Here is a 25,293-nt window from a genome sequence, read left to right on the forward strand (position 1 = left end):
TCCAACCACTTGGAATTAGGACCCAATTCCAAGGGGATTTATGACCTGGATGCAAAGTTCTGACTGTCCAGGGCCCCGCTGTGGTCATGAGATCGCACTTTGGGTGCTTGGCAACATGACATCTATGGCATCCCACAGTTACATGGCTGCATTTCATGATGGTTTCCCCAAAACCGGTACTTCTGTGTACAGCAAAACCCACCATAGCAAACAACGGGTTTGCTTAACAGCTGTAGCATTTCCCCTTACGACTGACACATTTGCTGAAAAAAATAACACAGCAAAATTGGTCCTACAAATGTTATTCAGGTAATTCTCGACTTACAACAGTTCATTTAGTGACCATTCAAAGTTATAACGGCACTGAAAAAAGTGACCTATGACTGTTTTTCACCATTACGACCTTTGCAGCATCCCTGTGATCATGTGATCAAAATTTGGACCCTTGGCAACTGGTTCATACTTATGACCGTTGCTGTATCCCAGGGTCATGTGATTCCTTTTTGCGACCTTCTGATAAGCAAAGTCAATGGGGAAGCCAGATTCTCTTAATAACCGGGTTACTAACTTAACAACTGCAATGATTCACTTAATAATAATAATAATAATAATAATAATAATAATAATAATAATAATAATAATAATAATAATAATAATAATATATTTATTTATTTCTTAGCCGCACCCTCTCCCGCAGGACTCGGGGCGGCGTACAATGAAACATATGAAATAAATATGTGGACAAAACAACATATAACAGAGACATATACCGAGACACACACAAGGAGGAAGTCGGCTGATAAATAAAAACAATTAAAATACAGTATTTAAAAACCCCTAAATAATTAAATATAATTAAAATACCCAATTAAAAACCCATCAGGAGCGATATGGTTAGATCAAAGTTGAGCCAGGCCAGCTACTTGGAATAGGTGGGTCTTAAGCTTAATACGAAAGGAGCGGAGGTCAGAGGTATTCCTAATATCCGGAGGGAGGTCATTCCACAGGGCTGGGCCCGCCACAGAGAAGGCTCTACTCCTAGGCGCCGCCCCCCGACACTGTCTAGTGGACGGCACCTGGAGGAGGCCCTCTCTGTGCGAGCGGATTGGTCGCAGGGATGTATGGGGCAGAATACGATCCCGCAAGTAACTAGGTCCTGAGCCATGGAGCGCTTTAAAGATCGTTATCAAAACCTTGAAACGCACCCGATAGACCACAGGAAGCCAGTGCAGCTCGCGCAGGAACGGTGTCACATGGGAGTACCTAGTACTCCCCATAATTACCCGCGCGGCTGCGTTCTGGACCAACTGTAGCCTCCGGGTGCATTTCAAGGGAAGCCCCATGTAGAGAGCGTTACAGTAGTCCAAGCGAGACGTCACCAGCACATGAGTGACTGTGCGTAAGGCGTCCCGGTCCAGTAGGGGGCGCAATTGGCGCACCAGGCGAACCTGGTGGAACGCCCCCCTTGCCACGGCTGTCACATGGTCATCCATGGACAGCCGGGCATCCAGGAGGACGCCCAAATTGCGCGCCCACTCCATGGGGGCAAGTTGAATGCCCCCAATGGCCAATGATGGAATTAATTGGCTGAACCGGGGAGCTGGTACCCACAGCCACTCCGTCTTGGAGGGGTTGAGCTTGAGTCGGTTGTCATCCATCCAGATCCGTACGGCTTCCACACACCGGGACATCACTTCGATGGCCTCGTTGGGGTGGTTCGGGGTGGAAAAGTACAGCTGAGTATCATCAGCGTACAGATGGTATCCCACCCCGAAACCACGGATGATCTCACCCAGCGGCTTCATATATGTGGTAAATGTGGTAAAAAAAAGTCTGTAAAATGGGACAAAACTCACTTAACAAATTCTCAATTAGCAACATAAATTCTGGGCTCAATTGTGATTGTAACTCAAGGACTACCTGTAACTTATGATCATAATGGGCAGGCTCCATTAGTTGTAACTCCAGGGCTACCTGTAACCAGGTGTAATTTTGGTAGATTTAATCCATCATTCTTCCCATCGTATAGTAACTGTTTCTTTGAAATTTTGCATCCATTTCGTCGCACCATTTTCTGGTGGTTGTGTCTGGATCACACCGTTGTGATGCTTTTGACCCACTTGATTCAGAAATCCTGAGGTTGTGGTGCTGAGAGTCCAAACACACCCAAAACGTGCCAGGTTGCAAAGGCTAAATCCAGGCTCCCAGAGGCGCCCCGTAGTACAGTGGTTCTTCCGTCAAACTCATGTTGGCATCAACTCAACCGGTCCTTGCCCTGCAAACATCTGCTCAGCCCGGAACGGCTTTGAGTCCAGCTCTCCTCGTGGAAACTTCCATGCTGTGCTCTTGGCTGAAGCACAAAACCCCTTTTTCCTGGATGAAACAGCTTCTTTCGATTCCCAGTTTAGCCTATTGTCATCACGCTTCCTGCTAGACTCCTCTCTGAGGACTAACCAGGACTTGGCCTTGTTTAGTTCTAAGCTGGAGCAACAAAAAAGCGGATTTGGGTGTGTCGTATCTTGTGTTTGCTCGCTTGGGAATGTTTGTCTTGGTTTAAGCCACAGAGAAACAATTTCAGCGACTTCGACGCCTGTGGACTTCAACTCCCAGAATTCCCCAGCCAGCTCTGCTTCTGGGAAACCCACAAGTCTGGGACTGAGAAACACTGGTTTAAGTTCAAACCATGCCAAGAAAGAGTGTGGGAATTGGGCTTCAAACACTGAAGGAGCATGTGAAGAAGCAGCCACAGAACCAGATGTAGGTTAAATGAACCATGTGAAGAATCTTCTTTGCCTTCTTTGATAAAATTAGCAATGCAGTCATTAAGCAACTCATGCTCTATTTTACCACATTTGGTAACGATTGTTAAACAAATCCAGCTTTCTCCATTGACCCAAAGATGCCAACTGGACAACTGGACACTCTTGTTTTTTCTTTGAAGACATTCACTTCTCATCCCAGAAGCTTCTTCAGCTCTGACAGGATAGTGGGGAACGGAAGGATTTATATTCCTTGCAGACAGCTGGTCATTTGCATCCTTTTAGAGAGACATTGAGGCCACCTGGGGGTCACCTGAGTGGTCCTCCTGGTTCCTGTAGTTTCCTAGTTTCCTGCTCTCACACCATTCAAAGGGTCTTCATCCCAAATTGCATAGAAATTCGGGAAAACAAAAAACAAAAAAGTCCAGTTGCCTCCTGAAAAAGCACCTTTGGGACAACCATGTCCTGGATGACTGAGAATCTTTACAGCCTTTCTCCATTGACTCTGCTTGTTCAAAGCTGGTTAGAAAGGTTGCAAATGGTGACCCAGGAATGCCGCAACTGTCATAAATATACACTGGTTGCTAAGCGCCTAAATTGCAATCCCATCAACACAGGGAGATGGCAATGGCCAGAAGTGTGAGGACCAGTTGTCATTTTTTTCAGCATCATCGTAGCTTCAAACAAACAGTTGACTACCTGCATGCCATAACAACTGGGGCAGGTGTCATGTTAATATGAATCCTGCAAGGTCATCATCCCCTTCCTTGAAAGCAGATCTCACACAATCCCCACAACATGGCTTTGCATGCACTGTAAACCCCGCCAACGGGAGCTTACAATCACAACTGAGCCCATAATTTCTGTTGATAAGCGAGGCAGTTGTGGATCACTACAGCTGTTAAGTTAGTAACACGGCTGTGAAGTGGATCTGGCTTCCCCATTGACTTTGCTCGTCAGAAAGTCGCAAAAGGGGATTACGTGACCCCCCCGGACACTGGGGCCGTCATAAATATGAGTCAGTTGACCAACGTCTGCACTTTGATCACATGACCATGCGGTTGCTGCAATGGTTGTGTGAAAAATGGTCATGTCACTTTTTTCAGTGTCGTTGTAACCTTGAATGGTTACCCAATGAATGGCTGTAAGTTGAGGACTTGCCTGCATTCAACAGTGGCTGAAATCAAAGGTGAAGAGAGACCACCTGATTTTGTTATGTTCCAAAGGTAGATTTTGAGAGGCAGCCTTCCATTGAGCCCAGAGTTCCCTAGCTCCGTGATGGCGAACCTATGGAACGTCTGCCACAGGTGGCACATGGTGCCCTCTCTGTGGCACGCACGCCGTCGCCCCAGCTCAGCTCCACTGCGCATGCACGAGCGCCTCCCATTGACCAGCTGATTTTCGGGTCTCTGCCACGCATGCACAGAGGATGGGAGCATGTGGGAGACATGAGTGCATGCGTGGGGGGTGGGGGGAGCGCGGGAAGTGTGGCACTCCCCCCCCCACTCCGCTTTTGGTACCAGGAGGCTGCAGGGAAACCTGCTAGTCCCAAAATGGGCGGCGGGGGGGGGGAGTGTCATGCACGCATTCCATTATGAGTGTGGCCACACGCGTGCATGCTGATGTGTGCGCACGTGCTCTTTCGGCACGAGATGACAAAAAAGATAGCCATCACTGCCCAAGCTCCTATCAACTTATCTGAGCATGCTCCAGCCACAGCAGGTATTGCTAGGCTTAGGCTCCACCCTTCCTCTAAAGGCTCCACCTCTATTGGGACAGTGCCAGCTCTTTATACCTCTCCAAACCTGTGGCAAAACAAAAATGACATTTGATCATTCCAGCTCTTCCCAACCCCCTATATTTAGATTCCGATCATATTTTCAGCCATAGTAATGCTGGCTGGAGAAGCTTCGTCTTCCTTCCTCAAAAAGGTTGGTTGGAAGGAAGGAAAGAAGGAAAACGTGTTTGAAATAAAGGCTTGGAGAGGCCTGTTTTCCCAGATGCTGATGAACTGCAACTCCCAGCATCCCCCACTCTTCCACCGTGCTTTCTGGGGCTGCTGGGGATGGTAGTCCAGTAAGCTCGGGAGACCCAAAGATGGCCCAGCTGGGGAAATGGGCCAGGGAGTTGCTGGGGGTTGACTCGGCTGCCTTCTGCAGCGCCTGAACCTCCCTTTGAAAAGGCTTCCCCCGTTCGGCCAGAGCAACAGGTAATAAAGGAGCGCAGTTGTCCTTCTTTCCAGCGGAGACGAAAGGAAGGAGGGAAGAGAAGCGGGGGAAAGAAAAGCTTTGCCGCCCTTGGCACCAGGAAACTCTCGCCCGCTGCTCGTGCCAAGGACGCCGAAGCAGCTGAGCGCAATTCCCCGGGGGAAAGAGGATCAGAGCCGCACGCCGGGCAAAAGCGGCTCCTCCGGTTTGAAGGATCGAGGCTGGCCGACAGCCAAGCGACGGCAGCGCCGGGGCCTCGGAAGCCGCGCGGAGCAGACGCGCCGCTTGGAGCCGAGCTGTCGCTGCGCCCGGCCGGAGCCGCCACCCGCCCTCTCGCGTGCCCGGCGCCCCTGCCCCGCTCGCCCCACCCCGCCGACCTGGAGCCCCGGGGAGGCTCCTCGTCCCGGCCTCTCTCGCTCTCTCTCGGCTCCTCTTGCGCCATGAGGCTGCTCGCCTTGACCCCGCTTGGCTCGACCCAGAGCAGCCAGAAGGGGCCTCGGGGGGCTTCAGTCGGTCCGTGCAGCTCTAAAGGCCGAAGGGGCGCCGGGTTCACTTTGCCATGCAAGGGGCAGAGACAGGGCGGCGGCTGCCTCCAGCCCTCCCCCCCTCCCGCTCCCTCCCCGCCTGTGGAGGACCCCCCCCTCCCAAAACACGCGGGAGACCCCGGCGCACCCGGCCGCCTCTCGCCCTCTGCCAGGCGCCCGCCAGGACCTGCCCCCTCGGCCGGCCTCCTGAGCGCCACCGCAGCGGCGGCCCCGTTTCCCCATCGCGCAGCGCTTCCCTCCCGCGACCCTCCCCGCCCCTCGCCCGCCTCGCCGGCCGCGGGAGAGTGACAGCCGGAGCCCCGCCGGTGAGGCGTCCCCGCGGAAGGCGCCTCTTCTCGGCAGACACGTGCGGCCTCGCCGTTTCCGAGACAGCGCGCCGGGAGGGAGCCGTTCCTGCCCGCCAGCCCGAGGGCCGCGCCGGGCGTCAGAGGGCCGAGGCGGCCTCCGGCGGCGAGGCCGGGCGCGGGAGGCGGGCCGGGCGGCGCGGGGGAGGCTCCGGCGCGGCGCGGAGGGCGGCCGGGGGCGGGGCGCAGCTGGGCAGCCAGGAGGCGTGAGGACCGGCTCGGCCGCCGCAGCTCAGCTCAGCCAGCAGCGGCGGCGGAGCAGCCCAGCGGCAGCCCCAGCAGCGGCCCAGACCCGGCTCGGCTCGGCCCGCCCGCGCGCGCAGCTCAGCCGGCCCGGGGCGGCGTCGGGGGCGCGCGCGATGGCGTTGAGGCGGCAGGAACAGGCGCTGTCGGAGGAGAAGGGCGCCCTGGAGGCGGAGGAGCCGGCCGAGGAGGAGGAGGAGGAGGGCGACGGCGGCCGGGGAGCCTCGGGGGCCCGCGAGAGGCGAGCGGGACCCGCGGCTGCGCCCGACTTCACGCCCCCCGACGGCGGCTTCGGCTGGGTGGTGGTGCTGGCGGCCACCTGGTGCCACGGCTCCATCTTCGGCATCCACAACTCCTTCGGGATGCTCTACATCCTGCTGCTGGAGGAGGCCGGCGGCGTCGAGAAGGACCACACGCTGGAGTTCCGCACATGTGAGGCTCTTTGCGCCGCCCCGTCGGGCTGGGACCCTCCGGCCGTCTTGGCCCGGGCGCGGGTGGTGGTCCGCGGGAGCCCCTCCCTCCTTGAAGCCCCCTTGAAATCGCGCCCTCCTGGCCCGGCGCCAGGCTCCGCGCGGCCCTTCGCGGCCCCCGGGCGGCAGGCGCCCCTCGCGCTCTTCTCCCCGCGAGGAAGAGAGCCGGGTCGGGCGTGCGGGCCGGAGAGCCCCTTCCCGGCTCCTTCAGACGGGCAGCGCCAAGGCGCGGCGTCGCTGGTTTCCTGCCCGGTTGTCGCCGCGGATCGCGCTCCGTCCCGGCCCGGTGGAAAGGCGCCCCGCAGATCAGCCGCCGCGGCGGACTAAACCCCGAGCGTCTCTGGTGCCCGACGTCTGGTCAGGCGAGACAAGGGGACGGCAGGGCTAAGCCTGCAAGGCGGCCTCGAGGAAAAGCCGCCTTGCTCCGTCCCAGCTGGGCTGGTGCCTAAACCGACCCAACGCGGCTGCTTTGCGCCTCCCGAGGTTCATCTTTCCCACCGCTGGCTGACTTCAGAGACGGCTCTGTCGGGTTACTCTCGCGTAGCCAGAATTGCGTGGGCTCCAGCCTCGGTTCCTAGGGTGGGGGAGATCCAGTGTGATTGACTAGGAGGGACTATCAGGAGACAATAATTCCCACCCTGAGTCTCAGTCTCCAATCTGGTCCCTGCTAAACTCCTTCCACCACAATCCCCATCATCCTGTGAGGTGGTGTTGTCCTGAGGTGGTGGACTGGGTGGTTCTGGCCACCTTGTAGATGTCAGTTGGGTCTGGCTGTCTCCAGGATTCCCTCTTGGCTTCTCACAGGGCCCCAAACTCTGCTGAGTGGTTAATGATTTTGGAATCGCCCTTCGGAGAAATATAATTCCTCCTTAGAGTTATGTGAAAATGATCTCTGCCTGCTCCCTCATGACTTGTTGGTTGAAGCCCACTGCAGTGTGAATGGAGAACCGGTCTTAAAAATAGATAACAGGGGGAAAAAACCTCCTATAATTATTTCCTAGATTGTTGTAAATGGTCCGCTGGAAACCAGCTTCTAATCCAAGCAGTGAATTGTGAAGAGTCCTTGGATGTCTTCTTGCAAATATTTCTTTACCCAAACTAGGTAACAGCATCAGTGCTTGTTCTGACCAAGTTCAGAGAGCCCCAAAGATTCCTCCTTTCAAGCCTGACCTACAGATCTTCTCCTGTATGAATGGATTAGGAATTAGAAGCCAACCACGTTGGGCCTTGAGGCTTAAATTGTTCTGGTTTCTTGTGATTTTAGTCCATGGACCAAATCAGAATCTGTTGGTCAGCTGATGTGTCAGAAATAGTATCAGCAACAGAGTAGTTTCTTTTGAGACACAACTTGTTCAGAGTAACCTGACGACAAGGGAAAGCAAATTCTGCATCTGAGCCTTGATATTGTCTTAGAATGCCTCTAAAAACAGGCATCCTGAATTCCTGGTATGCGACCACGATGAAATCATATGCAACCTTGATCTGAAAGAAAATACTCTGGAGAGACAAGTCCTATGTTGTTACAGAATGACCGGAATCAGCGTACAATTTGAGCTACAGGGGGAAATAAAGCTTGTAGCTACTATTGTTATATTAAGCACATTCACCCAAAGCATTGATATAACATGCGTGATATACATTTATAGTAAATATAACAAAATTACAACAAGTGTGATGGTTCCAAGATTTTTTTTTTAATTGAGTTCAGAGGATACTGCAGTAAATAGTTGTGTTTTACCTTCAAGGTTGCATCCTGGTGTATTTTGCCTTGTGGTGCATTAGAATGAATTGTCTGAGGCGTCCAGTTTTTTTAACCATTTGGACGTAATGGGAATTGTAGTCTAGCTGTTTGGAGTCAAACCGGGGAGCTGGAGAAGCCAAAGTATTTTAGTTTCTGCTCTTCCTTTAAAGGGAAATTACACGCATGAAAGGAAAGATTTGGAGCTGCACCAATATTTTGAAAACGATCCAAATGAGACCAGGGAAGTGAAGTGAGAAGTGAGAAGGCTTGGAGTCAATGTTACTAAAAGATCTCTTCCTGTAAAATTGCTCAAAGGCCATTTCATTATCTTATCGTAGGACCACCACATACGTCTTGCGTGGGCCATAAATTAGGCAGGCGGCTTTATTGTTTATATGAATCACATTTCATTTCACTGCATTTTGTTCCCTTGACAGGGGAATTCCCCCGCAAAGATTGAGTTAGCGTCCTATAAACATTTGAAGTCAAGGCGGATTTTAAATTTTCAAGTAAACCCTCAAAATATCTTCTTCCGCTTGGAAGTTATTTCTTCCTTCCCAACATACACACCTTTGTTTTAGTACAAGTACTCCTTGACTTACAACAGTTGATTTAGGGTGGGGTGGACACCCCTGATTTTAGGGGCTGTTCAAAGTTACAACATTACAATCTTTCTTGACACCGTTGTTAAATGAGTTGCTGCCGTTGTTAGCAACAAGGCTTTTAATTGAATCTGGCTTCCCTTTTAACTGGGCTTGTCAGAACGTTGCAGAGGTCGATCACATGACCCCAGGACACCACAACTGTCATAAAATGTGGGTCAGTTGCCAAGTGTCTGCATTTGGATCATGTAACCATGGGGATGCTGCAACGGTCATACATGTGAAAAAGTGTCATAAATCATTTTTTTTCAGTGCCGTTGTAACTCTGAATGGTCACTTAACCAACTGTTGTAAGTCAAAGACTAGCTGCACTGATGTTTTTTAGTGTTGTGGGTGCCGGTTACTGATTGCAGATTGCCCCATTCCTGTGTCTGGTAGGATCTCTGATCTTTCCTGAGCAAAATTGCCCTAAATCCTGCAGACGGAGAGCAGGACAATGAAAGCAGCAAGGCCTGATCCTTCCCCCTCTTCTTCTCCCACCTTTTCTTTCTGAGCTTAACCCAATCAAAACTCAGATACTCTTTCCGGGCGGTCCTATTCTTGTTTCCCCAACAATAAATGCTTTACATTATGTTTGCCACCTTGAGGGCTGGGGAGGAGTCTTCCTGCGAAGGGAGCAGTGGAAACACTTGAGCTCCTATTGACATGTTTTCTCCAAGGCGCCTTATCTCTGGCCTTAGCGGTAGGGCTGGAAGTGAAACCATATGAAGAACAGTTGCAGGAATTGTGTATGTTTCGTTTAATGAAAAGAAAGACTAGGAGTGACAGGATAGCAGTCTTCCAATATTTGAGGGGCCGCCACAAAGAAGAGGGGGTCAACTTATTTCCCAAAGCACCAGAAGGCACAACAAGAAACAATGGATGGAAACTAATCAAGGAGAGAAGCAAGCTAGAACTAAGGAGAAATTTCCTGGCAGTGAGAAAAATTAACCAGTGGAACAGCTTGCCACCAGAGGTTGTGGGTGCTCCTACACTGGAGGCTTTTAAGAAGAGATTGGACAGCCACTTGTCTGAAATGGTAGAGTGTCTCCTGCATGAGCAGGGGGTTGGACTAGAAGACCTCAAAGGTCCCTTCCAACTCTCTTATTCTGTTACAATTGGGGCTGGAATTTCCCTTGCTAAGCAGTGCACTTATTAATTGACTTGTGCCTGATTTTATTACCTTTTTGTTGCAGTTCTTAAGCCGGTTGTTAAGTGAATCTGGTTTTCCACATTGACTTTGCTTGTTGGAGGCTGACTGGAAAGGCTGCAGGTGGGGGTTCGCTTGACCCTGGGATGCTGCAGCCATCATACATATATAAGCTGGTTGCCAAGTCCCCAAAATTGATCGCATGACTGTGAGACACTGTGGTGGTCCTAAGTGCGCGGACCAGTCCTAGATCACTTTTTTTCAGTGCTTTCATAATTTTGAATGGTTCTTAAAGTGAATGGTTGTTAATTGAGGCCTATCTGAATATGCTTGAAAATGCTTTTCTTTTTTTCATTTGCTGCAAGGATGGTACTTCTATTACCACCCCATCTCCCCTCCATTCTGACCCAACTTTGGGGTGATGGTTTTCAGCATCTGGTTTTTCTGTACATTTTCAGGGTCACGTTCAAAAGGCAGTGCCACTCATATCATGGGTTAAATTGGTTGCCCTTGTTAGAATTGACCTGATAATGTTGCCTTGCTTCAGGGGTGAAATTCATCAGGTTCTGACAGGTTCTGGAGAACCGGTTGTGGAAATTTTGAGTAGTTCAGAGAACCGGCAAATACCCCCTCTGGCTGGCCTCAGAGTGAGGCGGGAATGGGGATTTTGCAGTATCCTTCCCCTGCCACACCCACCAAGCCACGCCCACAGAACCGGGAGTAAAAAAAATTGAATTTCACTACTGCTTTGCTTCACTCTTGATGGGATAAGGATTATGGGAAAATATGAGTGAAATTAGCCCAATGAGACTCCTTTGTTTTGAGCCAAACAAAGTTTGCCACTAATTATCCTTGGCTGCATTTTAAACGAGGCCAACTGGCTACTTGCAAGATAAGAGAAAAACTGAAGCAATTTCATCAGGAATAAGCAGATAGGAAAAATGGACTTTGATTATCAATTGTCATCTTGACCTGTTTGACCCAATCCTCACCTACAAAAGTCCCTGGTTCTAGTGTTTGTGTCTACCTGCCCCAATAAGTAGACCAGACCAAGGAATGGCCTTCTCAAAAAGGCTAAATCTGCTTTGATGGAGAGAGGCTGTAACAACAGAATCTTGCAAGGCTGATTGTCTGTACCTCCCCCCCCCCCCCCCTTTATATTTCAGTGAATTAGGGAAATGTTTGTCTTGAGTTGCCTCCAAATATTACTTGTAATCATGGACTTTTCACCCTGTTGTTCTATAGATAGATCTTGCCTTTCTTATTTTTCCTAAAAAAACCAAAAATATTTCCAAATATCAGCCCTTCAAGGTAGGCAGGTAGGAAAGAAACAGATGTGATCCCAGGAAAGCTGTGTATGGTTGTAGAGTAGAATAACACAAACTTGAAAGCTTTCTAAATATCTCTCTGCCTCATCTTATGGCAATGAAATCAAAGATAGTTATTTTGATAGTTATTCCTTCAGTCTGTGACTGTTAAACCTTCTCCAAATTTTCCTTTCTCCAAGGTCAGCCCTAATTTCTTTTACAATACATTATCTCACCCTTGGTCATTTCCATAGGTCAGATTATGTTTAAGAGGTCATGATTTCTTTTAAATCCCATTTAAACTGATCTGCTAAATCACATTTTCAATTAAAAATAATCACCAACTGCCAGCCAATTTTTTTTAGAATTCCTTTTTTAAAAAATCGATGGGGATATAGATTTTGCTGGCACTCTTATCTTCTCACAATGGATTTTTTGCAAAGATTTTTCTGGATACCACTTTGTAGACTCAGCTGGAAGAGCCACAGTTGCCTTTCAGATACGTTGAGACCAGAATTGCCCGCCGGCTGTGTGTATTGTGTTGCTGTTTGTTTGTTTTAACCATTTAGTCATGTCCGATTCTTGGTGAGTTTATAGCCAAGTGCTTGTCCATGCTACCAACTCGCTTCAGTTGTTGGTTGTTCATCTTTGCATCAGCTTTAATGGTATGAAGCCAGCGAGTTCTTTTCATTTCTTTGCTTGCTCTTTCTTCTTGTTCCAGTAACCATTCTAGTGTCATTGACTTCTCCAGTGAATTTGCACGCATGGCATGGGCAAAGTACAATCAGACTTGGTCTTGTGATTTTGGCTTCTAGTGATGTGTCTAGTTTTACACTGGTTTTATTGTGATGTATAGTTGCAGAATAATGTAGCACAGGTAAACTCTGGCCATTTATTGAAACCATCAATGAATAGAACAACAGAAGGACCTTGGAGGTCATCTAGTCCAACCCCCTGCTCAGGCAGGAAACCCTCTACCACTTCAGACAAAAGGTTGTCCAATTTCTTCTTGAAAACTTCCAGGGTTGGACCACCCACAACTTCTTGAGGTAGTTGTGGGAGCAGAATTGAGGATGCGAACTAATTCAGGCAATTCGCTCTGAAAAAATTGTCTGCCCTAATTCAGTCCAAGGAGATCCTACAGTTTAAATTATGCCAAACCTCCATGATACAAGGAAACGGACAGAACAGCTGGAATGAAGAGACAGATGTTAGTTATCAAGTGAAGATCCACATAAGTGATGCCTTTCAAGGCTAGATTGTAATCAGTCACGGAAGAAATGACATGGTTAGACCCTCCTTTTGAGAATGTCCTGAGATGGCATCAAAGTGCACCCTTGGTCACTGAAGATCAGTGGGGTCCTTGGGGATCTCAGAGCTTGATTGTTTGCTTTCAGGCATTTCATTGCCCAGTTAGGTCATCTTGTCAGGGCCAGGGGGTGTGAGGTTTGCTCTCTATTTGTGTACAGTAACTTGCCTTGTCCGTGTTGGTGGGATGCAGTTTCTCTCCTTAGCAATTCTTTGATTACGATATTGTTTTCTGCTTGGTTGTTTGTGGGAATTGATAGTTCCTTGATTGGGGTGTTGATCTCTTCAAATGGCATTTGCCAGTGGAAAAGAAATGGTTAAGTGTATCCAGTTGCTTATATTTTATATTTTATATCTTACATCTTATATTATAAGTGTATCCAGTTGCTTATATTTTATTACGAATATAAGCAAACAATGAATAAATTGCAACACAGTGGAGTGTGTTTGTGCACATATCTCAATCAGAAATCAATCAATAGATAAGAAATAATAAAAATCAGGCTGTACTTCAGTTGAATGATGGCAGCCACCATCTTGACTTCTTTTGACCATGCTCTGCACTCCCACAAAACCCTAACATTTTCACATGAGATGAATCAGAATGAGAAGCTGGAATTGACTCTGGAGGGTCAAAGTAGGTTGCAGTGATTTTACTCCATGAGTTGGGGGAGAGGGTACTCCATCACTGGAAGATTTCATAAATAGACTGGTCATCCGTTTGTCTGGGATAGTGTAAGGTCTCCTGCTTGAGCAGGGGGCTGGACTAGAGGACCTCCGAGGTCCCTTCCAACTCTGTTATTTTATTCTATTCGGTTTAGCTTGAATGCCTGTAGGGCAGTCCCCTGCTTCTGCTTCTAGATGTGCCTCTTGTCCCTCAGCCCCCCCCCCCCCACCATCTCAGGAACAAATGCTGGACATGCCTTTGGCTGTTATTATGTGCACCTACATGTTTCCCTAAAGTGCTCTGTCCGAAGCATCAGCAGTTCAAAGCCAACGAAGTTGAAACGGCAAAAGGGCCATAAGAGCTTTTGCTAACACTTCGGGTCCTCTGTGGTTGTCTGCATAGTTTCGTTTTTTTGTTTTTAATGAATATTTTAGCTCGTTCCAAGGAGATTAAAATGCGAACCATCAAAAAATTGTGAACAGTAATAAGAGAAAGACAGGACTGAAATTCCAAAAGCCTTACAGAAAATTTACTGTGACTCCCATCCCCAACCATCCCAAATATTCTCCCTAATAATTGATCCCGGATCAAATATCCAGGTTTGTTAATTTATAGCATCTCTTATCAATTGCTGGTTGGTTGCATACGGTAAAAGTTCAGCCTCCAAAGCCAATTCATCTCCCCCACCCATGAAAAAACACAGGTAAAACCATTTCTCAGCCAGATGTTCTCCATTGAATCCCTTAAGAAAAACATTTGCCACTTGTTCAACCCAGAAAGTTCTCTGATATGCCATACCTGTGTGGTTTTGAAAGGGGAAAGAGATTGCTTGAGATTTTGCTTGGCTCTTGACTGACACACAGAGAAAACATGTGGGCGCGCGCGCACACACACACACAGACTCACATTGCTCTGGGTGTGCTTTTAAGAGCAGAAAGCCCGTCTCCAGGAAAAGGTGGGGATTCGGAGAAAGGGTGTTAAAAACATACAGAGCTCAGTTTGTTTTTTTTTTAAATAGATTTTCTACTGTTTGGGGGTGTGGAAAAGCCCCTTCCCCAAGAGTTGGTGCAGGGCAGCAGGGCGGGCTGAGGCGAACCAACGTGCGTGTGTGTATGTGTTAGTGTTAATACAATTGGGGACGAGGTAGAATGAGGAATGCCTGGGGAGATGGGACGATTAGGAGACTGGACTTTTTCCAAAATGACCTCAGCGTTTTTGCACTTGCTTTGCTGAATGAAAATGACATTTTAATTGGGTTTGTTTATGTATATGTATTGATTTATTCTAGCTCTCACATATTTTTAATGGATGTCTTTTCAGCCAGCCAGAGGTTTTTCACTTTGTAAGAAGAGGCAGAAAAAGCTTGAGTTTTTAGGCCAATCTGGGCGGCTAAGGCTCCGTGCTTAGCCCCTCGTGACTCACAAACACACACAGATGCAAACACACACAGATGTAAGCACGGTGCATCTGTGCTGAATAAATAACAATAAATAATGGGCTGAGTTCATGCGTACCTACTAAATCATTACTCAGGGCTTTAATGCCACAATCATGTGCATACATGTGATGGCTTTTCCCCAGCTGATAATGGGGAACATGTGGCGGGTGCAGTCACAAAATGGCTGCCATAGTTTACTGACAAAACCTATTTATCAGAAGGTGAACTCGCCACCCGAGACAGTGGGGCTTGGGGGGAAATTAAAACGTTTGCTACAAATAAATAGAGCTCTGGGTGCCAGTGAATTGGTTCATAGCAAGTCAGTTCCCCATGTACCTTTTTAATGAAAATAATTCTTAAGGAAAGGTCAGGGGTGCAACATGGAATCTGGTGGGCACCGGAGGCAAAAATTGGCATCACTTTGTTCTAAGATTAATACAGTTTTGTAACTGGGTTTAAACAAGTCACCACCGATTGCCACTAGGAGCAAATGGACTGTTGTTTAGAATTGCAGATCATCTCACGTGATCCTGGCAAGATTTCTGTTTGCTTGCAGCAGGACAGACAAGATTTCAAAGAAGAATGCCCAAGAAGGCTGTCATCCCAGTCCTCTCTAAATCTTTACTTTGGCATCTCACCATCACCAAAAGGTGATGCGTTGGCATTTAGAAAGGTTGCTGACCTAAGGATTGAAATGAGTGAGAACAAAGACTAAGGAGTCTAGAAAACAAACTTAGTCACTTAGCTGTGAAGCTCATTAGATAGTCTGCTTTGTGAGGCTGAGGATCAAAAAATGGTGACTCAGAAAGTCATCTGTGCTGCTCCTGAGAGGAAAATTGAGATTAAAATGTCAGAAATTTACATTCATGATGTTGGAAGCGGATATTGTAGAACTCTTCTATGTTTGAAGTCAATTGGTGGGTATGTTTTTGTTTGTACAGTTAGTTCTCCACTTACGATCACAGTTGAGCACAAAATTGCTAAGTGAGTCAGTTGTTAAAGGAATTTTGCTCCATTTTACAACTTTTCTTGCCACGGTTGTTACGTGAATCCCTGCAGTTGTTAAATTAGTAACAGGATTGTTCAATGAATCTGGCTCCCTGTTGACTTTGCTTCTCTGAAGATCACAAAAGATCACGTGGCCATGGGATGTTGCAAGTGTCATAGATATGAGTCAGTTATCAGGCGTCCAAATTTTGACCATGTGACCCTGGGGATGCTGCAACAGTCATAAGTGTGAAAAATGGTCATAAGGCACCTTTTTCAGTGCCATTGTAACTTCTGAATGGTCCCTAAATGAACTGCTGTAAGCCAAGAACTACCTGTAATGTCTCCCCTCTTGGATAGGTAGGTAGACAAATGCTACCATCAATGAGGTGTGATGGCTAAAAGGATGAGAACATCATTGGACAGGAATAGGAATGTCTTGTCATCCCCCGTCATAGGTTCTTCCAGTTATTGGGCTCCAAAATCCCAAAGAGCCAACACAACCCCACCTGCCTCTGAGCAACGCAGCCACAAGTGCTCAGAGGCTAGGACTCGCCGTTTACTGTATCAAAGGTAAATGTTTCTCTGTCCAGTGGTGTCCAAATCGAGGAGGTGCTCCTCATCTCCATTTCTTGGCCAAGGGAGCCAGAGTTGTCTGAAGATATTTCCGTGGTCATTTAGCCAACATAGCTATACTCCAAAGGCACACTGGCTGTTACCTCCCACCCAAAGTGGTACCTGTTTATCTACTTGCATGTACATGCTTTTGAACTGTTAGGAGCTGGAGCAAGCTCACCCTCTTGTATAGTTCTTAGGTCTTGAACCCGGGGCTGTCAGCTTTTTAGCTGACAAGTTCAGTGTCTTTAACCATGGAGCCATTGTGCCCCTATAGTTGACTATATCACTCTTCCCCAATTCTACTGCAACCCCTGTTCTTCCACTACTTCTCTTTGTGAGTTCTCCTTTTGGAGAACAGTTAACTCCCCTCTTTGTCTTCAGCTGCTTCGGGCTGCCTGAGTTTCCCAAATGAACCTAAACCACCCCAGTTGCCTCTCTGCCCAGCTTTTATAGCCACACGTTGCTGGGTTGGCTCGGATGAGGATACCAGCAGCCCAGGTGCTGGCCATTTTGCAGGCAGCCTATCCTCTCCCAACCCCTCCCCAGGGCCATTTGATCACGGCTGCAGAAAGCAGGGAATTGGATTGGGCTTCTACTTTAGGACTTCTTGAGAGCTCAGCTCGTTAGACCTGATGGCCCTCCTTCTGGTCGGGTCTTGCACTAGGGATGACCTGGAGGACAACAGATTTCCAGAGGCTGGCACGTCCTCTGAGAAGGATCTCTGGAAATGAGCCTCCAGGCCCAAGGCTTAAGTTCTTCCAGGTTTGCTACTAGAGTAGCAGTCTTCACACGAAGGCTGTTAATACCTGTGGACTGATGCTTATTCCTTGGAGGTCAAAAATGAGCACACAGTTTTGGGAAGGTAGGATAGATATTTCAGAGCATGAATTCAGAGTCGTACAAGTTCCATCTTGGTTCCTGATGTCTCTTGGATAGGCTGGGCAAGTAGGATTTTCCCCTCTTAGGCCATCAGATGGCACCAGAAAGCTTCCACCATGAGGTGTTACAGGTCCAGATCCCATTCCTCTTTACCTCTCCTGATTGGGCAAGTCATCTCAGAGGTCTTTGGCCTGGTAATTCTCTTCTCCAGCTTCTCCATCCTGCCAAGGTTTTCAAATGTCCTGAAATTACAGGTAGTTTATAACTTACAACAGTTTATTTAATAGCCGTTGGAAGTTACAATGGTGCTGAAAAAGATTACTTTTTATTTATTTATTTATTGAATTTATAGACCGCCCCCTCTCCCCCAAGGGACTCGGGGCGGTGTACAGACAAAAGCTAAAAAACGTATATACAATAACAATATTAAATACCCCTTTTTAAAAAACAAATTAAATATAGAGTCTGTACAGTGATAATAAAAATTAAAAACAGTTTAAAAGGACAACCCCTTAAAATTTAAAATACCGGCCAGGAGGATTGAAAATTAAAACTACGATTGGGCCAGGCCAGCTAATTGGAACAGGTGGGTCTTGAGTTTCTTGCGGAAGGAGCGGAGATCGGTGGTAGTTCTGATGTCGGGGGGGAGGTCATTCCAGAGGGTCGGGCCCATCACAGAGAAGGCCCTACCCCTGGGCGCCGCCCGCTGGCATTGCCTAGTGGACGGCACCTGGAGGAGTCCCTCCCTGTGAGAGCGAATTGGTCGCAGGGATGTATGGGGTAGGAGGCGATCCCGCAGGTAGCTAGGTCCTATGCCATGGAGCGCTTTAAAGGTGATAGTCAACACCTTGAAACGCACCCAAAAAGCCACAGGTAGCCAGTGCAGCTCGCACAGGAGAGGTGTTATATGGGAGTACCTGGTACATCCCATGATTGCCTGCGCGGCCGCATTCTGGACCAGCTGCAGCCTTCGGGTGCATCTCAAGGGGAGCCCCATGTAGAGAGCATTGCAATAGTCCAGGCGGGACGTCACAAGCGCATGGGTGACTGTGTGAAGGGCGTCCCGGTCCAATAGGGGGCGCAATTGGCGCACCAGGCGAACCTGGTGGAACCCTAACCCTTGCCACGGCTGTCACATGGTCGTCCATCGACAGCCGGGCATCCAGGAGGACGCCCAAATTGCGCGCCCGTTCCACGGGGGCCAGTTGTTCGCCCCCGATGGCCAGTGATGGAACCCACTGGTTGAACCGGGGCGCCGGTATCCACAGCCACTCCGTCTTGGAGGGGTCGAGCTTGAGTCTGTTGCTTCCCATCCAGACCCGTACGGCCTCCAGGCACCGGGACATCACTTCGACAGCCTCGTTGGGGTGGTTCGGGGTGGAGATGTACAGCTGCGTGTCGTCAGCGTACAGATGGTACTCAACCCCAAAACCACGAATGATCTCACCCAGCGGCTTCATGTACGTGTTGAACAGGAGAGGCGAGAGGACCGACCCCTGTAGCACCCCACAAGTGAGTGGCCTTGGGGTCGACCTCTGCTCCCCTGCCAGCACGCATTGCGACTTGTGACCCATTTTTCACACTTGCGACCATTGAGGAATCCCCATGGTCGAAATTCACCTGCTTGGCAACTGACTTGTATTTATGACGGTTGCAGTGCCCGGGAGTCACATGATCCACTTTTGCCACCTGAGAAGGGAAATTAATGGGGAAACCAGATTCGCTCAACAACCGTGTTACTAACTTAACAGTGATTCACTTAACAACATTGGCAAGAGAGGTTATAAAATGGAGCAACTGTCTCACTTAGCAACAGAAATTCTGGGCTCAGTTGCAGTGGTAAGCCGAGGACTCTCTGTCCTAGCAATGAAGCGGCTACACGTCACCTTTATCCCCCCCCCCATAGATTCCCAGCCTCCATAGTCTTCTTCACTCACTTAGCAGCTGTCTCGCGTAGCAGCAGAAATCTGGGACTTCTTGTGGTCAGAAGTCAAGGACTCCCTGCAATGCAGGCGTAAGACAGGGCCACTTGAGGCTCCCGTAGGAAGGCCTGGAGGCTTGGATTGTTTCAACATCTGCCTGTTGGCTTAGGTGGCTCCTGCCTTAAGAATCCAGAGAATCCTGTCCTCTCTGGGCCGCTCCAGTTCAGCCAGTTCCCCCCCCCCCCGCCCATCCTCCTCCCCCTGGGAGCCTCTGCCTTCCTTGCTGCTACAGGCAGAAGCCCCAAGGTTTACTTTGGACTTCGTTTCTGCTGGCTTTCTCACACCGGAGAGCCTTCAAGGCCGGCGAGGAGTGATGGGAGTTGTGGTCCAACAGTGTTGGACCATGGCTCCCAACAGTGGGAAGTTGGGAAGACCCAGGCTGGGAAAAGCAAGTGTATGCATCATTTTTGAAAGCCTCTTGAGGAGGGGTGGGCAACTGTGGCCTATTTACGCCCTGTGGACTTCCACTCCCAGAATTCCTGAGCCAGCTCATTTCACCATTATACACAGATAGTCCTCAATTTGCGACCGTTCGAAGTTACAATGGACACACACACAGAGCTCTATACAACCCGGTTTCAAAGATACAGTGTAGGAGCCTCCCCAGGGGTGGGTTCCGGCAGCCACGACTTCTGGTTCGCTCGTGGGTATGCAGCGTGAGTGCGTGTGCTTGCGCAGTACAAAAAATGTGCTGCGCATACGCAGAAGCCAAAAACAAGATGGCAGAGCCTATGGCACCACCCGGAGAACCGGTTCATGGCCGTGGCAGGCCTGCGTCGCTGCTGGTTCCAGTGACCCAGGCCACCAAACCACTACTGGTTCGTCCGAACTGGTCCGAACTGGTAGGAATCCACCAGTGAGCCTCCCCGAGGTCTGTATTGTCAGTGCCAGCAACCAGCCTGCATGTACACTGCAGCATCTTCTAGTCATGTGATCATGATTTACAGTCGTGTTTATGGAAATCGGTGTTTACTTGCAGTTTCGAGGGGGGGGGGGGAATGTCCAATAGCAAACAATGGATTTACTTAACGGCCATGGTATTCGTTCAACTACCGTCACAATAGAAGACATAAAATCAGGTCTAGTCACATAGTGACTCGCTATTTGAACTTGCAGTCCTAATTAGCAGAGTCAATTATAAGTCAAGGAGTACCTGATATTCATCTACACCTGCCCTAAATGCTTGGAGGAAGCAAAAGGCTCAGAGCAGGAATATCGGGATAGAAGCCCAGACATTCTGCGTGCCAGGAAACCTGACTTGGCTGCCACACAGGCGTTGCGATGACATCAGAGGCTTTTTACTGGCGGTGCAGCTGTGCTGTGCAACGTCTCCGGTAAACCCCAGGTGCCATACACACAGTCCTTGACTTACAACAGTTCATTTAGTGACTGTTCAAATTTACTGTTCAAAGACTCACCTGTTCCGATTAGCGGGCCTGGCATAACTACAACTGTTACCTCCTGGTAGACGTACTATTAACTGGTTATTTTAGGGGTATTTGTTTTAATTTAATTTGTGTGTGTCTTAGGGGTTTTAAAATTATATTTATATATACTGGCTAACTGTACAGTTCTTTTTAATTCTATTTTAACCTCCTCCATATTTAACTGTACATATTTAATTCTTCTATTTATTGTATTTTGATATTCTTTGCATGGACTGTACACCGCCCCAAGTCCCTTTTGGGAGAGGGGGCGGTCTAGAAGCACAGTAAAATAAATAAATAATAAATAAATTACAACGGCACTGAAAACAGTGGTTTATGAGCGTTTTTCACACTTCCAACCTTTGTAGCCTCCCAACAGACCAATGGGCTCAAAGTCCAGATGCTTAGCAACGGGTTCATCCTTAGGACCATTGCTGTGCCCCAGGGTCACGCGATCACCTTTTGCAGCCATCTGACAAGCAAAGACAAGCGGGAAGCCAGATTCACTTCACCACCTACTCACTTACCCACTGCAGTGATTCACTTAACAACTGTGGCAAGAAGGGTCGTAAAGCAGGGCAAAACTCACTTAACAAATGTTTCAACAGCAGAAATTTTGGGCTCAATTGTGGACATAAATCAAGGACTATCTATATTTGTAGGCACCTGCATTGAGACGAAAAGCTTCCTGACTCCATTCTCAGTTTAGGTCCCTTTGCTTTCAAAAGCCACCATAATAAAGAAAGCCTTTAGAGCAGTGTTTCTCAACCTTGGCGACTTGAAGTCCTGTGGACTTTAACTCCCAGAATCCCCCAGCCAGCAATTCTGGGAGTTGAAGCCCACAGGACTTCAAGTCGCCAAGGTTGAGAAACACTGCTTTATAGCAAAAGGAAGAGCAGAAGCCATTTGAACAGTTGTTACAGGTGTTTACAGAATACAGAATGACAGAGTTGGGAGGGATCTCGGAGGTCTTCTAGTCCAACCTCTTCTTGAGTAGGAAACCGGTACAATTCCAGGCAAGTGACTGTCCAGTCTCTCCTTTAAAAGCTCCAGTATTGAAGCACCCACAACTTCTGGAGTCATGCCACTGGCTAATTGTTCTCACTGTCAGGAAATTTCTCCTTAGGCCCAGGTTGATAAGTTTCTACCTGTTAACCTCTTGAGCTGCCTTCTGGTGCTTTGGAGAATAGCTTGACCCCCTCTTCTTTCACAAAAGGGGCTTTTGAGGGGCTTTGTGTAAGCCCCTCAAATATTGGAAGACTGCTATCATGTCACCCGTAGTCCATCTTTTAGACATTCTTCCTATGCTTTAGTTTCCATCTTAATTGCTTTTCTCTGCACTCTTTCTAGAGTCTCAACATCTTTTTTATATCAGGGTGACCAAAACTGGAGATGTGGCCCAAACAGTTACAAGCTTTATTGTCTTCCCATCTGGGAATTCTGGGAGTTGAAGTCCACCCACCTCAAAGTTTCCAAGATTGAGAAACACTTCTCCAAATTGGAAAAAATGGACCAGCTTGCCTTTTAAAGTTGTGGGAGCTTCATCTCTGGAAGCTTTCAAGAAGAGACTGGACTGCCACCTGTCAGAGATGGTGCAAGGTCTCCTGCTTGGGCGGGGGGTTGGACTAGATGACCTACAAGGTCCCTTCCAACTCTGTCAACCTAATCTGTAATTAATCTGTAAATTGATGCACAGTAATATTCTAGCCTCCCATTAATTAAAAAAAAACAAAAGTTTGAATAAAATTAACAGAATCAAGTGGGGCAGAGATGTGTCACTAAGCTAGTAGGACACTGTAGTACTGTATGTAGAATTTTGGGCAGCACATTTTTTTCCAGATCAAAATGAGCTGATACCTAAAGGTTTTTTAGGTGTCTCGAAAACAGGTTTGTGCATCCCAAACTTGGCTATATCATCCCGAATTGGGTAAAAGTGGTTTGTTTGTTTGTTTGTTTGTGCAAGGACACACCAGCTCATTACTCATAGAGTATATGCTGGCTTTCTAGAGGTCAACCAAAACGCAGCCCTGGGATGTTTCTGTGTGACATCCTTTGGCTCTGTGGCCAATATGGAGAACACCCTAATGACACAGTGGGGAGGGACGGTGGCCATTTTGAAAGCCTAACCGAACAAATGCCCATGGATCGACCAGAGTTCCTTTGAGAAACAGACATTCCTGCAGAGATCTGAAGAAGTTGTTTATCGTTTTTCCAATGCAAAATGTCCACAATTGGTTTAATTCCAGCAACATCTTTTATCAGAATCCTTAATCTCCTCAAAAGCGTGATTGTTAGTTTTATTCCATCAAGATTGCAGGTATCCTCATAACCACAATTGACCCCAAAATTTCTGTTGCTACGTAAGACAGTTGTTAAGCGAGGTTGTGTGAAAAATCATAGATCACTTTTTCTGTGCTGTTGTAACTTTGAATGGTCACTAAACGAACTGTTGTAAGCCGAGGACTACCTGTACCTGGAGCAAGAGAGGGAAAAAATTCTGTGCCCATGAAAGGGAGCTGGAGGGACAAACAAGGGTCAATTCATCTGCAACAAAAACATAATCTTATTAATTATAATCAAACAAGGTTTGCCTAGTGCGTCCATAAAACCTTTGAGCTTTTTTTCAATTCAATGTTTTTTATTTTTTAATAAAAAATAATTACATCCTCTCCTTTTGGCTGATCAGGCACCAGGTGCCATCCAGATATTTTGGCCTTCAAGTCGTATCAGTCCAAGTTGAAAGAATTATGGACATTGTGGTACCAGTTGCTAGGAGCTCCTTTCTTGTGTGTTTCCTGAAGGTGATGCAGTAGTTATAGCAATGAACCAAATAAAACTGCAGGCCGCTTGACTATACAAATCCACGCAAAGCTAACTTTGACCCCCTCCATCTAGCAGAATTATTAAGAGAATGTTGATTTGCCCCAGAAATGAGCCGTTTTGGTTCAAAGTCTATGACATGGAGGTAGCATAGTTGTTTAGTCACTAAGTCATGTCTGACTCTTCGCGGCTCCATGGACCACAGCACATCAGGTCCCACTAATGTCCACTGTCTCCCTGGATTTGCCCCAATTCATGTTCATTATGTCAATGACACTACCTAACCATCTCATCTTCTTCTGCCCCCTTCTCCTTTTGCCTTCCATCTTTCCCAACCTCAGAGTCTCTTCTCACCAGTCTTCTCTTCTTCTTCTTAGATGACCAAAGTATCTGAGCTTCAGTTCCAGTATCTGTCCTTCCAAAGAACAGTCAGGGTTGAGTTCCGTTAGGAGACGGTAGCATAGACAGAATACCAAATCTTTCACTCTCCATCAATCTTAAGCAGTGTCTCTCTGAACTGGACATCCAATCCAGCAGTCAGTTCTCCAAGTGGTCAACCAAGGAAACCCACAAATTTCCAAGCAGATGGCTTCACAGAACAGCCTTGCTGCCATCAAACCCAAGAGTCGTTGAGCCAATGATGAACATAAATGGTCCAAGCCTCTTAGGAAGCCAACCAAACCATCAACCACATCTGGTGATAATCTTTGATTAGCTGAAATTGTTTTGGGAGAGATGTTCAACCTCAGATCAGATGAGGTATACAAGTAGTCCTCGACTTACAATCATTTGTACAACAGGTGGAAAGATCATTAAAGAGAAATCCAATCTAGAAATAAGAAGAAATTTTCCAACAGTGAGAACAATTAATCAGTGGAGTAGTTTATCTCCTGGAGCTGTAGGTGCTCCATTGCTGGAGGTTTTCAAGAATAGACTGGACAATCATTTGCCCGACATGATAAGGTCTTCTGCCTTGATCCAGGAATTGGACTAGAAGAGCTACAAGGCTCCTTCCAACTCTGTTTTTCTTCTGTTATTTCTGTAAGTGTCTTTATTTGTGTCTGTGTGTGTGTGTTTTAAATCATCCTGTGCAATCTTTAGCCTAAGACAAGCCTTCCAACCACAGACTCCACTTGAAATGCCAAAGGGTGTTTCGATTCTTCAAATGCCAACAGCTGCCAGACGTTGTCCGTCTCTTTTTCCTTCCAAGCCCACCCAGATTTGCCTTCCCATGAAATTACAGCTAAAGAATGAGAAAAATGCCGCTGGAGTTTGGACGGGAAGAAAGAGAAATAAGCAAACTGGGGGGGCTGAGATAAGCCCTTTAAGGTCAGGGTAAGCTGTTGGCTTTTCGGGGGGGGGGGCACACCCAAGAACAATATTAGCCCATTTTGGGGGATTGGGATCGTGAAGCTTGCTCCCAACATTTTTGTATTAGTGTTGCATTCATTTATTTACCATATTCATGTAGGTGGACATCTCATTTTAATATATTTGTTTGCTTTTTCATCCAAGGCAGCTGAAATGCAGAATAATCGAAGGATCAAAACAAACCCATTCAGAATGCAGGCATTTTAAATAAAGCCCAAATCAATAAATGGTTTAGAAGCCCCAAACCTTTTGGTACCAACATATATCTTTGCTTGCAATGGAAAGGAAAACAGGTAGATTGCCAGAGAAAACACCACAGAGCCCCGTCCTTTGCCTTCACCAAACATCTGTCTCTCCCTCCTGTCTCTCTGTCTCTCCTCCTCCCTCTG

At 47.7% G+C, this 25,293-nt stretch overlaps 1 protein-coding gene and 1 long non-coding RNA gene across 2 annotated transcripts in view; one reads left to right on the forward strand and one right to left on the reverse strand.

The window, feature by feature from the left end:
• LOC309397826 overlaps positions 1-25,293 on the reverse strand; it is a 270,063-nt gene that overhangs the window by 156,300 nt on the left and 88,470 nt on the right. The window lies entirely within an intron of this gene.
• SLC16A2 (solute carrier family 16 member 2) overlaps positions 6,057-25,293 on the forward strand; it is a 78,062-nt gene continuing 58,825 nt past the window's right edge. Inside the window, exon 1 of the mRNA XM_081964190.1 lies at positions 6,057-6,530. Within this exon, the coding sequence (XP_081820316.1) occupies positions 6,215-6,530 (316 nt within the window). The 5' untranslated portion in view covers positions 6,057-6,214. The remainder of the gene's footprint in view (positions 6,531-25,293) is intronic.

Source organism: Natrix helvetica (assembly GCF_964273705.1).
Source record: "Natrix helvetica genome assembly, chromosome: 11".
NCBI classification, from domain to species: Eukaryota; Metazoa; Chordata; class Lepidosauria; order Squamata; family Natricidae; genus Natrix; species Natrix helvetica.